This window comes from Hydractinia symbiolongicarpus, chromosome 10 (genome assembly GCF_029227915.1).
Source record: "Hydractinia symbiolongicarpus strain clone_291-10 chromosome 10, HSymV2.1, whole genome shotgun sequence".
Classification (NCBI taxonomy): Eukaryota; Metazoa; Cnidaria; class Hydrozoa; order Anthoathecata; family Hydractiniidae; genus Hydractinia; species Hydractinia symbiolongicarpus.
Genome location: NC_079884.1, coordinates 14,188,529 through 14,209,174, shown reverse-complemented (window position 1 = coordinate 14,209,174; position 20,646 = coordinate 14,188,529). Strand labels below are relative to the sequence as shown.

The 20,646-nt window shown below is 31.1% G+C and overlaps 1 protein-coding gene across 7 annotated transcripts; it reads left to right on the top strand.

Moving 5' to 3' along the window:
• Positions 1–1,410: 1,410 nt before the first annotated feature.
• Positions 1,411–20,298, top strand: LOC130662818 (MATH and LRR domain-containing protein PFE0570w-like). 7 transcript variants are annotated; one of them, XM_057461756.1, is made up of 2 exons: positions 1,411–1,549; positions 17,393–20,298. In XM_057461756.1, exon 2 carries the CDS (start codon positions 17,445–17,447, stop codon positions 20,193–20,195), a length of 2,751 nt encoding a protein of 916 aa, XP_057317739.1. In that variant the 5' UTR covers positions 1,411–1,549; positions 17,393–17,444; the 3' UTR covers positions 20,196–20,298. The 7 variants fall into 7 exon arrangements, with proteins under 7 accessions (XP_057317739.1, XP_057317740.1, XP_057317742.1 ...); XM_057461757.1 differs by lacking the exon at positions 1,411–1,549 and adding an exon at positions 4,745–4,859; XM_057461759.1 differs by lacking the exon at positions 1,411–1,549 and adding an exon at positions 6,295–6,313.
• Positions 20,299–20,646: the final 348 nt, after the last annotated feature.

Genomic DNA, 20,646 nt, shown 5'->3' with positions numbered 1-20,646 from the left:
CATACCATTTTTTCAAACTAATGTCAATGTTGGGGAATGCAAAACATGTGAGCGTCTAAACAAACAAAGAAAGTGTATAGAAAAAAACTGATAATTGTTGAAGCATTTATATGCATTATCAAAAAATATCGTTCACTTGAGCTCCAAAGCTAAGTATAAGCATCTAGTTGCTTCTTTACAGTTCGTACAGGTAAAAAGATTTTCTCTAAGGAATAATGACGTTAGGCCTGTGTGTCCTAAAGTGTGTGTGGGACCACGGATAGTAGAAAGCAAAAACAGAACCATAATTGTGTTCCGAAAAGTTGATATCAAGGACATCGAGTTTCAAGTGTCAAGAAAATCACTCCTTGGTGACATGTCAAATTAACGTGTATTGGGCATATTTTCATATTTGCAGACTCCATCAACAGTCAGCCTTCAAGCAAGTAAAATAAATGTTTCTAAGTTGATCTAATCTAATAAAATGATCAGCAAAAATACCTGTCGCCACAAGACTTTTAATCTACATATTGATTTGTTTTCATTTTGCATCTGTATCAATATTTTTGTATTTTTGCTTGCAACTCATGAAATCTACTTAAAAATGTCACTCATGAGGCGTGACGAAATTCTGTCATCCTGAGAAAGTACTCTTCGAATGTCAACCTAGACTGTCATAACAAACAAAAATCTGACGAGGATGTGTTGTATATTCTCACCTTGAATTTCTTCTTGTTCGATGAATAATATTTGGGCATGTGCATTGGAACCCTCAACTTTTTTTTGTAGGAAAACATTACAATGCTGCATTTGTTAATGTGTTTAGAGAAAAATCGTATAGACTTTTTTCCCTTAATCTCTTCTAACCATGTTGCGAAATTGCTAGATTTCTAAATTTAGTGACGTACACTAATGTCGATATTAAAGCGATACTAGGAGTTGATATATTGCCACTGCAATGTGAGTTACTTAACATTGTTATCAAATGGAAATCCTATAGTGTATACCTCTAGAGCAATGCGTTAATGATTCGTAGCAATTTTAATTATATTATGTGAAATTCATTTTATACGCTTGCCGATAAGCATTTAAGTCCAGAATATATAAGAAATTTTACCATGTCCTTCTAAAATGAAGTCATTTTGAAACTGACGTATCGACCCATGTTCGGAGATATGAAGAAAGGGATACATTTTTACAGAAAAGAATATTCTTGGATAAATAAGAAACTTTCTTAAACAATGTTATTGTCTTTTCACTCATTCGGTAGAGTTTAAATAATGCCATTAAATATGGCATGAATACCAACGAAAATTAGCTGCGGTTGCTTATAAAAAATATTTAACACTCTCCACCGTGTTTGTTTATTATAGATGGCTGTTAAAAGTTAATCACAAGTGAGTACCTTTGTAGGCTCCTGTGAAGAAGAATATATATTTTGATGTGGGTTTGTTTTGTAACATCTGAAGTATTTTAACAGACATTAATCGTAGGCTTTCTTGTATATGAACACAGCACTTGTTTTCCATTGGAGAGGCGAGATGTAACCAGCCAATCAAAGCTTATTAAGGTATGTAGATAGCGTATGATTTTTGTTAAAAAGTTCATGTAAGACAGTATGAAATATTAATGCAAACGGAAAAACATACAAGTCACCATGCCTTACTCATGATCTTTTATCAACGCGTTAAATGTTAGTTTCCAACAGGAAATTTTAGAGCAGTGAATAGATTAGGTCTAATGGGATTATTTTAAAAGATATCCTTAATGATGATACAAAACTACACGTAATCATAAGTCCTAGCCGAACAACAGATCTTAAAACCACTTAATACACTCTCAAAGTTTGAACAAACTTTAATTCTAATATAAAATTATTATCGCTTGTCTGTTCACTATAGACAAACATAAATAAGTCATAGCTGAGTGTTTACAAAATGTTGTTAGTATTTATTATGATCTTAAATCTTAAGCTTAGGAGAAGAAAAATTGTTAATAGATTCTTTCTTATAAGACATATTGTACGTATATGCATAAAAAATATGCGTCCAATGTGGAATTAAAAACGATTTATTAATATTTGCAATTTTATTTAGACAGACAAGTTGTCTGTTTCTCCTATAAATCTGTCATACATTGCTCCTCTGGGTGTAATACAAGCGGTTTCTTTAAGAACTATAAAATGAGTAAGGAAGCAACTCACTAATTACCCAGCAGCACGCGTTGTAGTTATTTTTATAGAAACAGATTTGTCTAAAAATTCCATTTTTAATTTAAAGCATGCACTTAATGATTAAAAAAGGTGCATGTTTTGCTTGTAAAAAACCGAAATGAAACCGTAACCATGGCGATGACTCAGATTGTGTTTAGTATAATTTTTAAGTGCTTCTGTGATAGTTTTTTGATTGCGGCTTGAAGTAATAATAATCCACAAAACGATTGTCTCAGACTTTTTCCAAAGTAATTTACCTAAAAATGTTACTGTTCTCAAAGCGAGGAAATGTTAAGGCGAGGAGGTTATATAAAGATAATCGCCTGATACTAATACGTTACTTCCGTCTGTTATGTGACTGAAGAAAAAGCAATTAGCTATACTTTAAAAAATATTTTCTTTAATACATCTCCTATAAATCTATTGTCTCAGATTTCCGTCTAGAGTTTTTACTTGATGGAATAAAATTTTGTTGGCTGAGAGTACTGGTTATTTAGTCGAATTTATTGTATGCCTTAAGCTTTAGTTCATCATTTACAACATTTAACTTTAGGGGCAAATTTATGGTCTATCTTTTTGTTATTGTCGTCTACGTCTTTAAAAATTTTTTTTAGAATTCGCCATTTTTAAGAAGTTTTCATAAGTGCGTGACTCAACAATTGTAGTATGTAAAAGTAAAAACCAATATGAAATAATTTCAGTAATTTTTAAATCGCGGAAAATACCACTGCCTATTTAAAAATGCGCAGGCCAATATTTTCTAGTTTTTTCCCTAACTATTATAAAACGATCTTCCGGTTTTTGTAATTAAAAAGTACAAGAAAAATCGCCGAAAATTCGGTATATTTTGTAAACTGGATTGGAATCGTATAAATCGGGATAAACGGATTAAATAATTGGCAAAACGTAGCTAAAATATTTTTATTATAAAACAAACACTTCTTTAACTTTTCAGTTATGCCATTATTAATTAGATAAACCAATTTTCATTTTGTTAGAGGATTCACTGTGATGGTTCTGCAATATCTAATAAGCCGTGTCGTCAACAGGTGCAGTCCAATATTTTGATAAAATTCTATTCATAAAAATATTAGTAGTTACAAAGTTTCGTAATAATTAAGCAAGCATTTCAGAAGGTATTGAAGTTTAAATTTGTCATGGGTATTTTATTTCCCTTATAGCAAAAGAATTTTTGCCTACATCATCTTCCATGGTAAGGTAGCTAGATTTTTGTTAGCATCAAAAAATGCAAATAACAGACTTGCTTGACAATCTCTTCCACACTTTAACAGATAACTAATATTTTCTATTAACCAACTTTTAATTTACTAATGCGTTTGAGCTAACCTTTTATTAACTCAATAAAAATTTTGTGGTGCTTAAATAAACCACCTAAATTTTAAACAGTTTGTTCTAGATTGTTTAGGTTTGAGCAGATATTTTTAAAAGTCATTTAAAATTTTTTTATTGTTTTATTTATCATAAAAATATTAATACTTACAAAGTTTCGTAATAATTAAGCAAGCATTTCAGAAGGTATTGAAGTTTAAATTTGTCGTGGGCATTTCATTTCCCTGATAGCAAAATAATTTCTGCCTACATTATCTTTCTTGGTGATGTAGCTTGATTTTAGTTTATATCATAAAATGCAAACAACAGACTTGCTTGACAATCTCTAATCTTTTCTTCTAACCAACTTTTAATTTAATAATGTGTTTGAGATAACATTTTTTTAACTGAATAGAGATTTTGCGGTGCCCAAATAAACCAAATTAACCACAATAAACCAAACTTAAATTAAAAACAGTTCGTTTTTAAATTGTTTAGGTTTCAGCAGATATTTTTAAAAGTCATCAAAGATTTATTATTTTCAAAACATTTGGCAGCAGGGAAGAAGTTTTAGATTCGTTCCTGCTTTCATGTTTCAAAAATCTAAAAACTTTACCTGACGATTTACGTAAATTTTAAATAGATGACATTTTTACGTTGCACCTGAGAGTGGTTCAAGTTTGTAGGATGTCTCTCTATTTTCTACAACATTTGACCGGGACTGAACTTTTGGTTTGTAAGTTAGTCTCATTTTCATGTCAGGAACATATAAGAATTTTTTTACCTTCTTTAAAAGTCGCCCTAGTTATAATGTATCATTTTAACGGTGTCTGGTTGATCACCAGGCTTTGCTATGAAAATCATTAGCTATTATAGAACTTGAGTCATAATAAATTAATTTTTATTTTTTCTATTTTTTACTTTTAATTTGTCTGTTTATTTGTTTCCTTTCTTTTTTTAAAATTTTATTATGGAGCAATGCAAAATTATAAGTCGCTATAACATTTCTTATTTTCTGCATAATTGTAGCCAGGCCTCCCTCTGTGATACTGAATTTTTTTTAATTTTATCTGAATATTTTATTGAATCGAAGATTGATTGCACTGTTGGGTTTTTTTATCATTCAACTTCCTATTTTATGAGAAAATGAAGTAAAAGTTTGTTCTTTTTTTCTTCTTCTTCATGATAATAATCAGTTTAAATTATTTTGTCTACTATATGAGGAGTAAACACAACTGGAAAAACACGTAAACATGGAGAGAAATGTTTAAAGGTGAAAGGATTGAATATAGTTATTAAAACAGTTATAGAAGTTTTAAAAGAGTTCCAAAATGTCACGGTAGGTCGCAAAATTTTGTCCTTAGTAAAATAAAATAAAATATGTTAAACTAAACTGAAATAAATAGATAAATGGCTAAAAGTATTTAAATCTAAAACAACCTCGTTCCTAGTCTTAAAACTCAAAACAAGCAGAAATTAGAAGAACAGACGTTTTATAAAAGACTTTTTATTTTATATTTAGAATAGTATTGAGTTAATGTCGTTAACTATCACACTTAACTGTTGATTCTCTCAGCTATACTTTAATCTACTGAAAACTTAACTTTTCCTTACTTCTTTTACGTTTGCTTATCAAGGACATCCTATCAATAGCGGTGTCGCTTAAGGGATATCTTTCCTGTATTAATTAAATTTACCTACTTTCCATACGGAGTTAAGGGTTTTCTGCGTTGGCAGCATTCTGATGTAGCTACCATGTTAATTTTTCTGTAGTTACCGTAATATTTTAATAAATGTCCAGGGCGTTTATTTACTTTTTAAATTTTTTGAAGGGCGTTGAATGAATGAAGAGAGGAGAGGGCGCATTTCACAATACTGTTCTGTACCATGAAAAAAGTTTAAGTTTGTTGAGATAATAACTTAAGAAAAGCAATGATAAATCGACTATACGCGTCTTTTTACAGAAGGAGGGTTTATGAAGAGGAAGGCGTATATTACTAGTTTTAATTGTAAAGAGAGGCGTCAATTTGAGTGGGCGTGTAAGATATGTAGACGTCGAATCGAAACAAATGAGTTAAAATCAAATAATAAGCATTATCACAATTAAGATATTGGATGCTAAACGGAAGTTATCCATCACAGAAAGTCAAACACATTACCAGATAAGGATAAAGTGAAATATACCAAAAGGCAGTCCAATATCCCTTTGTGTCCTGTCCTACTTAATTAAATCAAATTTTTGATCAAGAAGCATCTACAATTGATAATTGCCTACATCATAATGAAGTTACGTGTATGATGGTTGATAAGGGAAAGTGTGCAAACTGAGTCATTGACACCATAGATATAGTTATGACCTAATTATTGTTGGGATATGAGATGTTCTTATACTTTGGAGTGGACATGCTAATATTTGCTGACTTGTCAAGTGCGGTTGTAAATCTTCATGGACTCGCTTAAAAAAAGACAACACAACGTGAACGCATTATAAGCTTAAAATCTCAGAATATTTTTTTAAACTTTATTAAAAGATTAACACATGTATTTTTTAATAATATAAGTGTAATATTAAAAAAAAATTCAACCCACGCTATGTTTGAACGACATTTAGTTGAGTGAATTAAACCAAAGTTTTGTTGTGTAAATGTGACAAGCTTGAATAAATAAATAAATTTGTGTGTTGCCATATCAAATTGTGGGGTGTACAAATACATGCTCGAATGTTTTTCTCTCATGTTCTTGCTTGGGAAAAATAACAAAACGATGTATTTGTTTTGGCGAGATGTAGAACAGGTAAGAAGATTTACTTCTATTTGTTTCGGACCTTTGGCCCTTTTTGTAATCACGTGCATGCATGTCCATTATTCGGAGACTTTAGGCTACGTATACAGTACACTCTTGTATTTACAAATCCATTTATTTTAACTGAAGCCATCACAGAAAAAATAGATTTTTGTTTCTCTATACATTCTTCGTACATGTACAGATTTTAAAGATGTTATACATTAGGAAACTCTTATGGAATTCATATTTATTGAAATCATATTAAGTTTATATGAAAACGAGAAGTTTCTCTTTTGTTTTTATTGTTGACATTTTGCTTTAACATTTTCGTGTCATTTTATTTGCCGGTCACCGAAAGAATAGATGTGCGATGTACGTATTAATGAATAAGAAATACACTTCAAATTATATTTTATTAAAACGGCGAGAAGACCGACACTTTGGAATGAAATGTTAATAGAAGATTCTTCCCTAGTGGCATTCTTCTCGTAAATTTTATATGTATCAACGTGATATGAGAACATTTATTGAATGAGTTGGAAGTAAATGCGGTCAGTAATAAATTAGGGGGAGGAATCTTATAAAAAGGAAGGTATACCCATTATTCTTCTAGATTATTTATTCATTATTATTGTTTTATTTATGTATTTTTGTATTTTCTGCGTAACTTTGTACACAGACAGCTCTGTTACTCTCAAAATATGTCTTATTAACTCAAATGAGCACCAGGTTTAGTTGGAACTACATTTTAGATAAACGTTCTTTCTAAAGTTAGTAAAGATCATAAGACACATGTTTAGTTAAAATAAGAAAAAAAAAGAAGTGATGATCTTTTTTTGGTAAATAATTAAAATAACAATATGATATACTTGCTTCTGTATAATCTTAACTAATGATCTGCATACCAAAAATATTCCTATTTTATGACACATACCCAATTTTCGAATAAGCATTACTTGACAGGTTAGGCCAGGAAAGCCAGATTAAATTTGGGTATGTAAATTCTCCTTCCAGTGCACTCGCTTTTGAGTTAATAGCAGACTTTAGCTAGAATCTATATAATAATACGCCAGTTCCGTGTGTCTGTCTGTCACTTTTGCAAAGTGGATTATATTCTTCACAATTTTCTTTAACAAATTCTATAAAACATCGCCTATAAAATTGTTCTGTAATTTACCAAACTTTAACGCTAAAATAGTATTGACGTCAAAGGAAAGTTAATTAAGATTAGTGAAGCCATTACAGTGCACCTAAAATTTTGAGGCCAAATAACTTGGAAACGAGTTGGTGACGTCAATGTTTTTTAACCGCGTGGGTAACTAGGGACCACCTGTGACCAATTTGGGTAATTTTCCAAACCTGGGTCCCCAAATCCGTTTCGGAATGAACGGGTTTATGACGTCATCAAAAAACCTTTAAACCACAATATTTCCGTAACCGTTGGTCAAAAGTACATGATCCTATACATTTTCTTGATCAGCGTTTCAAGATCTATACGAGGGAGGCAACAGGTACATGAATTTCTGAAAAAAATGTTTTTGTGTTTTTACGGGCCTTTGCTGACGTCAGCACAATTTTTAAACACTTATATCTCTTTTTGCGTTCCTCGAAAACATATTATCCTACACATTATTTTGATCAGCGTGATACAACCTCTACACATTACAATAAAATAATAAAATAAATTTCTCTAACTTTTTTGGGATCTTTACTGCTGACGTCAGCAAAACATCTAAAACAACCTATTTTTCTATTGCCCATCTGCCTAAGTGGATTTCTTCACGGGCCTTATCGACTAGTCTCTTATAATAATACGGAGCTTCTGTCTGTGACTTTTGCAAAGTGGATAAAATTTCTTTGATAAAGTCTGTAAAACATCGCCTATAAATTTGTTCTGTAAATTAGCAAACTTTGACGTTAAAGCAATATTGACGTCAAAGGAAAGTATATTAAGATTAGTGAAGCCATTGCATTGCACTTTTAAATTTAAGGTCTAATAACTTGGAAACGGGTGGAAATAACTGACGTCATCTCCTGCGTGGGTAACTAGGGACCACCTAGGACCAATTTGGGTAAGTTTCCCAAACCTGGGTCTCCAAATCCGTTTCGGAATGGGTGGGTTGATGACGTCATCAAAAAACCTTTAAACCCTAATATCTCTGCAACCGTTTGTCAAAAGTACATAATCCTATACATTTTCTTGATCAGTGTTTCTACGATAGAGGCAACAGGTATACAAATTTCTAAAAAAAATTTATCGGTTTTGACGGGACCATTGCTGACGTCAGCAAAATCTTTAAAACCTTATATCTCCTTAGGCGTTTGTCGAAAACATATGATCCTATACATTATTGTGATCAGCGTTTTAACCTCTACACATTACAGGCAACGAATAAACTAAACTTCGCCAATTTTTTTTGTACCTGCACTGCTGACGTCAGCAAAAAATCTAAAAAAACCTATTTTCCATTGTCCCTCTGCCTAAGTGGATTACTTCACGGGCCTTATCGACTAGTATAAGTATAATTAAACAACTGACATTTCAGTGTGAGTGAAGTGCATTTTTTGTAGAATAGGCCATAGGTTTATGTATAAACGAATGTAGCTAATATATTAATTAAGGACTGTTCCGATAAATATATGTCTATATAAAAGCGCGTATAGAGAATTAAGAATATCATTCCCTATTTCAAATTTACTGATTCTTAATAGGACTCGTATTGATAGTAGTTTTTTAAAAACTGAAACACTGTATCCTGTATAAATATTTTGAATAAAGAAATAAATATAAAAAAGTGTCTTTAACTCATTAATATCTTTTTTATATTATTGTATTTTCCCTTCTTACATGTTGCCAAAAATCGAAACCGATTATACGTCACAAAATGTTAAGCCTTTCGCGATCTTATTTAATATACTTACTATGTTAACAAACTTATTCAAAAGTTTTACTTTGAGGTTTTTGAAAGTCACATGATTGGAATTTCCTGTAGCTATACTTAGATGACGAAATATTCTACTTGCTGAAATTGATCAAAAAGTTTTACGAGTATCGTCTTGTTGTTGTTGTTTTGCGTGTGTTCCACTTGAATGTATTACTTCCGATAACAATACTCTAACACGTGTTCATAACATCCGTACTCCCTCATGTTACGAAGTACATGTTACCGCTACACAAAACTTCAACTACTGCGTGGACACATGTGATGAGAAAGACATAGTAATATCGATACAAACAGTGTTTCAGGTAACATATGTTAGAGAAATTAAATAAGAAAAAAAAAATGGATTTAAGTTTAATAGTTTTAAGAAGTAGAAGTCAAGTCACATAACTTATGAAGCGCTCTTACGTGCAAAAATACAGAGCGTTAATTGAAATTTTCTTGCGGGCGTTTACTCAAGGGATAATTAACTAGGAGCTTTTTAAAAATGACTAATTTATAAAGGTTTTTTTTTCTAAGGATCTCTAACAACTATTTCACCCAAGTTGTTGTGAGTTATGGCGCGCGTTTATTGAGAGGGCGGTGACAGTTATTTCAACATTGGCTTTTTTTGGACTGTTGAGCATTTATTAAGAGGATGGTGATAGTTATTTCTTTTATGGGACTTTTTAGACTTTTTTATTTTTACAGCTAATCTTTAAAACTTAAATCAATAAATGTTGAATTTCGTGTTAAAAATAGAAAAACAATAACAAGGGAGTTAGGTACACTACACAGGTTTTTCTCTGCTAATATTAATACTAATATTTATTTGATTATTTCAATTGAATGTTTCATTTTCAGCCAGCATAAACCTAACCTGAAAAAATCCTAATATCTATCTCCTAATAAGGCCATAAGTACCTCCTAATAAGGCCATAAGTACCTCCTAATAACGACATTGTAGCTACCTAATTAATAAAATGAGACAGACGTAACCAAAAATTTAATGTGTGGAAATAGACTACCATTGTTTTAGTAATTTGTTGCCATTGATCACCACACTTTCTCCACTGAGATTAATATGAACTTGGCTTCAATTTTACGATGCCATCATTAATAGGATATTAGACAATTGCCATAGGATGAGAAAAATGTAAACAATTTCCACATGAAATTTGAAAGATATCTGCAGAATGTACAGAACATTAACTTTTGTTTAGCTGAGAACAGCAGAAGAGGTTTGTAAAGTTTATTTTCATTCTTGTTATTAGCTATTAGTTATTGATAACTCAAAAAGCCTTTAATTAAAATCTTCGAGTATGTACATCGTTATAGATAAAGACTGTTTCCTGGCGTTCTGGACTGTGCAAACATAACCACATCAACTTTCAAGTTACTTTACTACTAAGAGAAATCTAAGAACATTAAGGCTGCTTTCTTTTAAAGCGTGCTAATCAATCTTATTCTCATGCTTATTCTGAATTCTAGTGATCTTTAGTTTGGTATACTTGAATGTGATTTAGGCATGACTGTTTGTAGAAGCAAATCGTTTTTGTTATTGTTTGTGTTAGGCCTTAGCTTCTTACTTCCATTGTCGCCAGTTAGCAATTTTCCTTAAATATAATCTATAAGAATGTGAAGGTTTAAAATATGTTGTCAGGTTGTAGCCATGTTGAGTATATAAGAATATTGAAACTAAGTCGGAAGTCCGTTTAGTCAGCTCTTGACGTAAATTCTAAGCGTGCAACCTGTATTTCAGCGTTCACTAAAAAAAAAAATAAGACATTAGTTGAACAATTTCTTAGATGATCAAGTTACCAGAAATGGAATACAGACAACAATGGAACATTATTGATCCATTTCATCTAAAAGGGATGTAATTTAAAGGGTTTCATAACAACTAAAGTAACCGATTTTCAATAGAAACCTGCAAAAATCTTTAGAGTTCATATTTAAGGCGGAGATTAAGATATAAAAAAGGGACGGAACACAGTTATTAATATCTTGAAACACATTGATGGTAACATACTTTGGCCTTACTGACTGATTGAACATTTGAAGCTTTCTTTCATTTATAAATATTTAACCTGTTTAAAAATATGAAATATTAATATTTGCATCACGACGATTTTAAGCTGTGTTTATGTACAATGGACAGCATCAATGAAATTGATTCATCATTGACATTTTATACGTATAAACACCGCCAAAGGTGGTAATGTACTACTTTTAATAAATTTGTACAAAAAACTTTAGTCCAAATAACGTCCAATCATCTACTCTAGCTTCTACATTTCGATAATGTGTTTTAACATCCTGATAAAGAATAGAGTCCTGGTAACCAGGTTAATCGAGGTTGGTCTTTTTGGTGAGAATTTTACTTTAGATTTTACAATGCAACGTAATAGCTGACAATTTTTTAGGATTATGCTCGATTTTGTGACTTTCTCTTGCTGTAATTGCGTTTTGTAAATTAAGTGCTAAAACTCTCATATGTGAGAACACAAATAAAGCAATATTAAAGCAATGATAAAGAGTGTTTAACTGCAGCCTTGTTTGTCGCTATGTTTTAATATAGTGAAGGAGGTTTAATATAGCCAAGAAATGCTTGATTGCATATCGCGTTAGCATAAGCGACCCTAATTTCTGCACTAACATAAATGCTCCGCCATGCTTTTTAGGTCAATTACTTTGATTTTGTTATGCTTTCAAATGAGAACCTGATATGGTGGCATCGCAAAGAGTTTAGGAGTGCTGATCCTAACATAAAACCCTGATGGAGTCTGACAATTTTCTAAAATTTCAACTATGAAAATTTCCAAGATTTACCTACAGCTTTGCTCAATTCACTATTAATGTGTGTTTAATAGAACTTACGTGGTTTTTTTTTGCATAAGAAAAGGCAGTTTAAACTTTTGCAACTTTCAGCACAGAAATCTAAAATAAAGTTTTAAGTTTGGATTTTATAGAGCCTTTAAATTTAAGAAAAGAAGAAACGGTTTCAGCTTGTTAAGCTAGTTAAATTTAAACACTAAAATTCTGGGATAGATAGAAGAGTCTTAGCACTTAAGGAACTCTAAATTCCCTAATTAGAAATAAAAATTTGTATTGGAGAACTCTTAATTATGATCATGACCTATTTTAACAACACTCCATTTTTCACTAATTTTTATAGCCTGATTTCACCATGGATATGGTTTCACTATAGCTATGCAAAAATATTAAATGGTCTCCTGATTTAAAAGAGAATTGAATGTTGTGTAAATATGTTTTCGTGTAAAATATAACACCAATATATTTGAGACGTAACATACCATGTTTGCATGTTATAGTCTTTTCAAGGTACCGAAAAGTAAATATAATATAATATAAATAAACTTTCAATTTAGAAGTGCTTGAACTACAAGTAATATAGTGATTTATTGCCATTATTTTTTTTCTCTATGAAAACTTGCATTCTAAAGATTTTGGACTTTTAGTATCTTATAGAAATTATTTCGGTTTGTTTTTTGTAGTTTTAAGTAAAAATATGCCTACCTATTTTATCAAGTTTGTTCTCAAAGCTTTTTCCAAAGAGTTGTAAAAATGAAAAGTTAAAAAAGAATATTCTTGTAATAAAGTTGATCTGTAGTTAATAAAATTATAAAAGAAACCTCAATTTAATTTTTTACTCCAGCATTGTCGGCTGTAGCTGTAAACGATGTTTACGGATACATGTGCACGGCACCGAAAATTGTGTTCGCTGTAGAAAGTTAAACTTTATACAAGGGAGATTTCAGTGTGGGTTATCAAATAATCAAATTTTTATATATACTGAGAAATTTATAGGCTGAAATCTTTTTAGTGTGATTAAACCTGACGTGTATTGACGTGACGTATATTGACGTGACGTAAGTTTAATCTACCAAAACCGAAAACCGTTAACCAATCACCACATACGAGTAGAACTGATTCATTCAACACACTTAAACCAAAGTCACCCATTTCGTTTTTTATACCATGTTCTAACCATTTCGCCATTTCAGATCCTAATTCAGTAGATTTTACGATGTGTTGAATAAAGCACGAACATATAGTTTAAATGTACTTTGCTGTTGATGACAAATTCTATTTTAGGACTACCTCCATGGTACAACTAGCATTTGTACATCTGCCTACATGGTACAACTAGCATTTGTACATATATACATAGTCAGCATAGTTTCTGCAAAAAATAAGAGTTATTTTGTGCTGCTTAGAGTATTTTTTTTAACATTACTCATCGTTAAAATTTGTTTACTTTCAATCGTAGACATTTGTTGACATAAAGAAAGCTTCAGGCAAACAGTTTGATACGTTTTATCAACATCGTCGTGCAATGTTAAGACATATCCAATATGTGCCGAAACCATACGTAAAAACAACATTTGCTTGCTATTTTTACACGTGACGCACATGTGAAAGCTTTTTTGCCAAATCTGAGCCAAAAACATTTTGGTTTTATTTTCCAGGTTTTTTAAATCCAGTTGGTACAAGCATGGCAAGTAGGTGTTATATAAATTTAGATTGTGGTGAATTGGAAATTAATTAGTAGTAGCTTTTATTTATAAGACCGTTAAAGTATTTCAAAAACAAACAATTCTATTTAGAAGTTGGAACCAAAATAGCTTAGTGTCAATAATATCACCCGCATCAAGATTAGTATCGTTTGCATTTGGTTTGATTAACTTGACAATGTCGTTGTAATTTTATGTTCTTGAGAGAGGTTGGAATTGTGGTCGTGTGAAATACTTTTATGTGAGTCTAATACATTATTCTGGATGTTATTGGTATTATTTTTGTTTTGGGTATACCACCGGAAATCCAATAACACGTAAGGTAAGATATCGAAAATTTAAACGTTGTAATAACAGAGTAGGAAGTTCTTCAAGTCTTATATAATATTCTTGTATAAACCTGGACCTCCTTAACTTATTTTAAATGTTTAACCATCCTGCGTTGCAATTTTTTCTAAACATCCAGTAGTAAATTACCTTCTTATCTATATTATAATACCCGTATACGTTTGTCTATCACGAAGATTGGTAAACGCAGTAGCGAGACCAACTAAATGCGGTAAATAAAGGTCGAGCAACCCGTGGATTTTTGAAGACTCATAAACATCTTGGCACGTTTTAAAACCAAAACGTAAACGTGGTAAACGCTCCCACTCTGTATACAAGGAAACATCGTAATTATGATTAAATAAAAGGAACTGTTAAGCAGTGCCATTAGAAGCGTGGGGCAAGGGTTTAAAAAATATTTTTTTTAAAGAAAAAAAGAAATGAAAATAAAAACATTGTTCCCTCGTCCCTTTAGACCAATGCGTTGCACAGATTTGATTAAATTTCAGTGCGTTTTCTGGCAATGTAAAGTTGGTGATTTGGAAATTCTCTACAATTATCAAAACCATTGTGTGCCGTCGCGAAGACAATAAGCTTAAGTTGCCCCCAATACAAATTAGCTTCCTACGCCACCGCTAGGAGAAAAGAGACTTACACGTATATTTACATGTATATTTATCACGTAGCAATCATACCATCTTTATTATGAGAAAAATACATACATTATTCATTAACTGTTCGAGCGCGCAAATTCTGGCTTATTCTCTATGGGTGCAAACTTTTCAATTTATTGCTCATAGAGATACGACAAACACAAACAGAATCGTATACACATGTTTTGAAAATAAAGTAGTTAGTTTAATTGGAAATTGTTTTTATGAATTTATTATTTCTAATATTTTAATTTTTTACTGATAATTTATATAAGTATAGCGTTTCGTCCCTTTTTTTGTGTTGATTGTCAATTATCAATTTTTATTTTATATTGTTTGTTTTAGTGGTAATGTGGTTTTTTCGCAATATTTATGTATTATATGTAGCTAAATTAGGCTATATTAAAACGCGCAACAAGTAGATATTGATTATTATATAATTTCTGTTACTTCTATGTGTTTTCAAAAATGAAAAGTGAGTTTGTAGATGTTCACAAATTTCCCGCCTTAATCATTTATTTTAACCAATCAGGTGTAATATACATTAATAAGAACGATTTGATTGATTGAAATCGACATGAAATTGATTTCAAACGAGAGCAACATAAAAGTTAAATTACCTTAAAAGTTCGATTAAATAATAAAGGCGGGGCATCTTAAATTAATGGATAAACGGTTTTGCCGATAGGCATATAATAAAAGCAGTAATTTACTTAGTGTAAATATTTATGATAGATAAAGTAATGAATAAATAAGGAAAACAGTTTAGGCACTTGATACATAGCTAGTTTGTTTACTCGGAAAAAGTCTACTTTGGTGTCCTAAAATTGTGATACCTGAGATAATCGAGTAAGAAAATTCTAGTACTGTGAATGTATTAATTTTGTTTGTTTATTTTCCTGTTAAACTGTGTTATTTTTATCGAAGCTGTATCTCATTGAAACTTGTGCATGATCAGTTTTGTATAGATGAGTGAACTTTGATATTTTCTGACTCTATTTACATAAAAAAACAAACAAACAAAAAATATGAGGGCATGTACTGTCAACAATTTTTGTAAACCATTATAATTAACTTCCACGATTAATACAGGTTACAAGGAAATTTAGGCCTCAAATATATTGCCATTTGTTGCAATGAATGTTATTATTCTTAGAACATATGCTCATTGAACAGCTACGAAAGTTGGAATGTAAAGAAAGAGACAACAAATAAAAAAAAAACAGTCAAAATTTAAATAAAGTTACATTCCTTTAACTTAGTATTGATTTTTTGGTTAGAGGCTGATGGGGACGAGGGCATTGCTTAAAATTTATTGTTGTAAAATTGTAGACTTAAATTTGGTTAAAAAAGAACATTTACCTGGAATATTTAATGCTTTTGTTCCTATTCATAATAATTGTTTTCAATTTGGCATACTTCTTCTATAGTTACCTTTTTATCTAATGAGATATTACTTCTATTTCGTATCAATGTTCTATAAATTTTCTGCATTCCTGACATTGTCTTGATTTCCAAGTAGGTAGCACTGTTTGAACATAATGTTTGACGCTATTTAAAAGATTGTGTTGTTACAAATGCTTAATTTGACAATGCTTCTTCTTTGAAACTTCTTTCCTCCTAAATGCAAACTAAATGTGACGTTGTCAAATTTAGAATGACAAGGTCATACGACGTCACTGCTTTTTTGCAGCAAGGTCATTCTACCAACGAATGTGGTTTACTAGTGTGAGGGGGGGGGGACTTAATTAGACCTCTTTCATTCTGCTCTCCTTAAAAATTCATTTTATAGTCACTTGTTTTTAGAGACGGATTTACATGCTAGAAAAAAACACGTTGTTTAAAAAACAAATGATAAGATGTGGGCATTTTAATTTTCTACTAGTGGCTACACTTTAATCTGTGCGTTTGTGTTTTTTATGTGTGTGTTTTTTTACGACATTTTATTTCTTGCTGGGACACTGGTTTTTCCTTTACAAATATGTGGTTAGAAGTTTCTCTACTATTTTTAATTAGATGTAGATACCAAAACGGTTCTATAAAAATAGATGATTTCTTATATTAGGTTAGATAAAAGCGTAGATTTTAAAGTTATTTTTTATTTGTATTATTTCCCTACATCTCTTTGTTACTTGTCAGACTTTGTCATATGCTTAATATCTGAAGCTTTTATTTTATCGACCAAGCAAGGTCTCAAAATTTTTATAACTCGGTTCTGATGAAAAGTCGTGAACTCGTGTATTTCAGCGCGTTATAGTAGAGAAAACTCATTTTTTTTAAAATTGGAATATAATTGGAGCCTGTATAATGTTTCAGTATTTTGACTAAGTAAACTCGAAGAGTACAATATTGAAATACAAATCCAGAGAGGTGTGTCGAATAGTATTTGATGCTATCAATATTTAAGGACATTATTCAAGTAGTCTGGTAAACATCTCTTTAAGGGAGGCCAGATAAAATAAAACTATCGAGATATGCAACGCCTTCTTAAACAGTACCAACACAGCTGAATGGATCATATATAAAAAATTTAAAAATTATTTATCTATACTTATTGAATATTATAATTAATAAATAAGCGTTCTTTTTTTTATTTTTTGATAGTTCTTATGAATTTAAAATAAATTTGTTTCTTTTTTTTTCATTTAGATAGTGGTTTCTAAAGAATAATTCATAGCAAGACATCTGAATACTCGCCACCATGAATTCTTCAAGAACTTTGAAAGTTACTGTCAATGGGAAAAAATATTTAATCACGGGCATAGAGAAGGAAACTTCTTGTAAGGATTTATTATGCGCTATAGCTAAAGTCACACAAAAAACAGTCGAGAATATCAAGGAAGAACTTAAAGAAGAGAAATCTCTACGAGGTCGTTACAGCGTAAATACAAGTGAATTAAAGTGTGAAGAAAATTTGCTCGAACAATTTAAAGGTGATAGAAAATTGGTCGGTGATTATAAATCTTTAAGTGTTTTCAACAGTTTGGGAGAGAATGCGAAAATTATAGTGAAAGAAAAAAGTACGTTTGAGAAAGATATACGTGTGGACGAGTTAGCGAAAGTTTGTAAAAAAAAGAAGAGAAAAGAAAAGACAAAAGATAAAAAACACAAATTCGAAGAAAACGATAGGAAGTCACACAAACATAAAAACAAAAAAAACACGGGGAAACATTTTGTATGTGACGTAACATCGAAGGTCAATACACGAGTAGGCCGAAAACATCGAAGTGTCGATGACTCAGATATTGACAGTTACAAACAGGATACCCTTACTCGATTAAAAAAAAGAAAAAACCGAGCACATGACGACTTAGACATAGACGTATATCAGAATTTGTTTAGCATAGTTCTTGATCAAAATAAAACATTGAATAAACTACAGAGTCAATCTAAAGAAGTCAAAAAGACTGCTTGGATTAATGAACTTCGCAGAACTTCTCAAGTGTATTATATTGATGATGAAAACTCACATGAAATCATGACAGAAAAGAGAAGTATGGAAACACGTGTTTTTGAAAAGGACGATGGGAACGATAGCGGCTTGCCTTCTCCTGAATATGACTCCTCCGAATCCCAAGAACATCAACCAATCTCAACTCTTAGACGCAGATCACGTGAACTTATAAATAATAAGGAAATAATAAAAACATCGCATCAAATTACCGACAGTGTTCTAAAAGAAAACGTCGTGAAAGATAAACAAAGCTTTACATCAAATCAAAACAACTCAATACAAAACCACAATAAACTTGAAAAAGAATGTAATAGTTTACCGAACGATCAAAGCGTTAATACGCAGAATGAAAATAAACTTAACAAAACTTTTGTTGTGAAAATAAATCAAAATCATAAATTAAAAGTTAACAATAAAAACGATCAAATTAATAAAACACAAGCAACTGAGGATTTAAATCAAAGTCAGGAAGAATCGGAAAACCTTATGTCTCAAATCACCGTCACTACGGTAAACTCATTAAAAAACAACTTTGTGGGGGACATTAGCAGGAACAATGTTATTTTAGATTGCAACGAAAATGTCATTACCAAAACAACAAGCGAAGGTGAAGCAACACGAATGATGGTAGCGTTTGATGCAGCCTTACTTCAGCAGTCTGCTGCACAGAATAATAAAAAACTGGAAAAAAAGAAAATAAAGAAGACCGATATATCTGATCCTGTTTTATTAACAACGAGTACTTATAAAAGACATAAAAGTTTAAAAAAGGTTGAAACTCTGTTGGGGTTGCAGACGGCAGATGTTTTACGTGAAGAGATGTTGATCTCGAAGTCACAAACGGTCGACGAAGAGAAAAAAGAAAAACAGAAGTTTTATAATAAAAAACTGAAAGAAATCAGAAGGAGTATGAGATTAAAAAACAGTAAAAGTACCACTGAACCAGAGTATTTATCGAAGGAAATATTTGGTGAGGAAAAAAAAGAACGCGTTGAAGTACTGGAGTTTAACGTGTTTGAGAAGAAAACGAAAAATAAAAATAAAAACAAGAAAGCGAAGAATAATGAAGGAAAAAATAAGTCTAAAAAGGAAGAGGAAAAGAAAACAGTACAGTCGAAAACAAAAGAGACTAAAATCCAATCTTTAGGGGAGAATAATACACAAAAGAATGATAAAGACGTTGGAACACCAAAGGATAATGACGAAAAAATTGTGAATGATATTACGAATATAAACAATCAAGAAACTTTAGAAGTGGATGCAAAAATAGAACATGGTCATATAATAACAACATTACGAGAAAATCAACAAAACAAAGATGAAACCCATAGCAACGAAACAGAACAAAAGAAAACAAACAGTAGAGCCACCTGCGATAATAAAAATATTGAAAGTTTACCGAACTGCGAAAATAATAATTCTGATGATCAAATTTCCAGAAAAAGTTCAAGTTCATCAGTAACTTTTCTTCCTAACCAAAATAATCGTTCAAGTATTATATCAGAGTCTAGTGCTACAAGATCAGAACTTGATTCATCTTCAGACGATGAAGAAATGAAAAGACAAGAACTTATTCTTATTTATCAACAAGAGAAACAAAACTTAGACGAGCTAGCTCAACGACTTTCAGACTATAATTTGATGATATCCCAGTTGCAGGAAGAGTTTGAAATTCTTGTCGATGAAAAACATAAAAATGAAACCTATGAGGATCTCGAGAAAGAGGAACGAGATATATATAAAGAAATGGAAAATATACGAAGTTTACTTCGCTCAGTAACTGACTTAACTACCTATCAGAGAAAGGAAATGTCTCAGAATCTCACCCTGTTAGATCAGCTAGACATTGATGTTAGGACTAAAAAAGCTGGTTATGAAAATTTAAAGAGCGGGAATTGGAAAACGAGCGCCCAATTAGCACCAAGATGGCTTATAAAGAAACATAAAGCACAAAATGGTACTCCTAGTAACAAACAAAGGGGTTCCAGTTTTGTATGAGATTCCTATATATATACATCTATATCTACATCTATACATATAAATATATATATATATATATATACAGAATAAATTTTATCTTATTTTTTTTATAACAAAAGATCTTGTTTTTAGTATAGACTTCCCCATACTCTAGTAAAGGAATGAACTTTCTCTAGATATTTCGAAATCAACTTTGTTTATTTATTTTAATCAATAAGTCAATCAAAATTGCGGTTACACTCGATGTTAAAAGTATCAGATTAAGTAATATCCATTTTTTCTTTCCGCAAAACTTTAAACAAAATGATAAATGGTCGTCAAATGAATGGATGCATAAGTAGGAAAAAAAAAGATAATTTTTTTTATGTGTTCGACAAACTAAGCTACTTCCTTTGACTCTATTCAAAAGCAAATAACGACATGGATAATTCTCAAGTACTATTATTTCAATTAATAGTTTAACATGTTT

Bases quoted from the DNA above. Each gene is read 5' to 3' on its own strand.
- LOC130662818 (XM_057461756.1), top strand. From the start codon at position 17,445: ATGAATTCTTCAAGAACTTTGAAAGTTACTGTCAATGGGAAAAAATAT.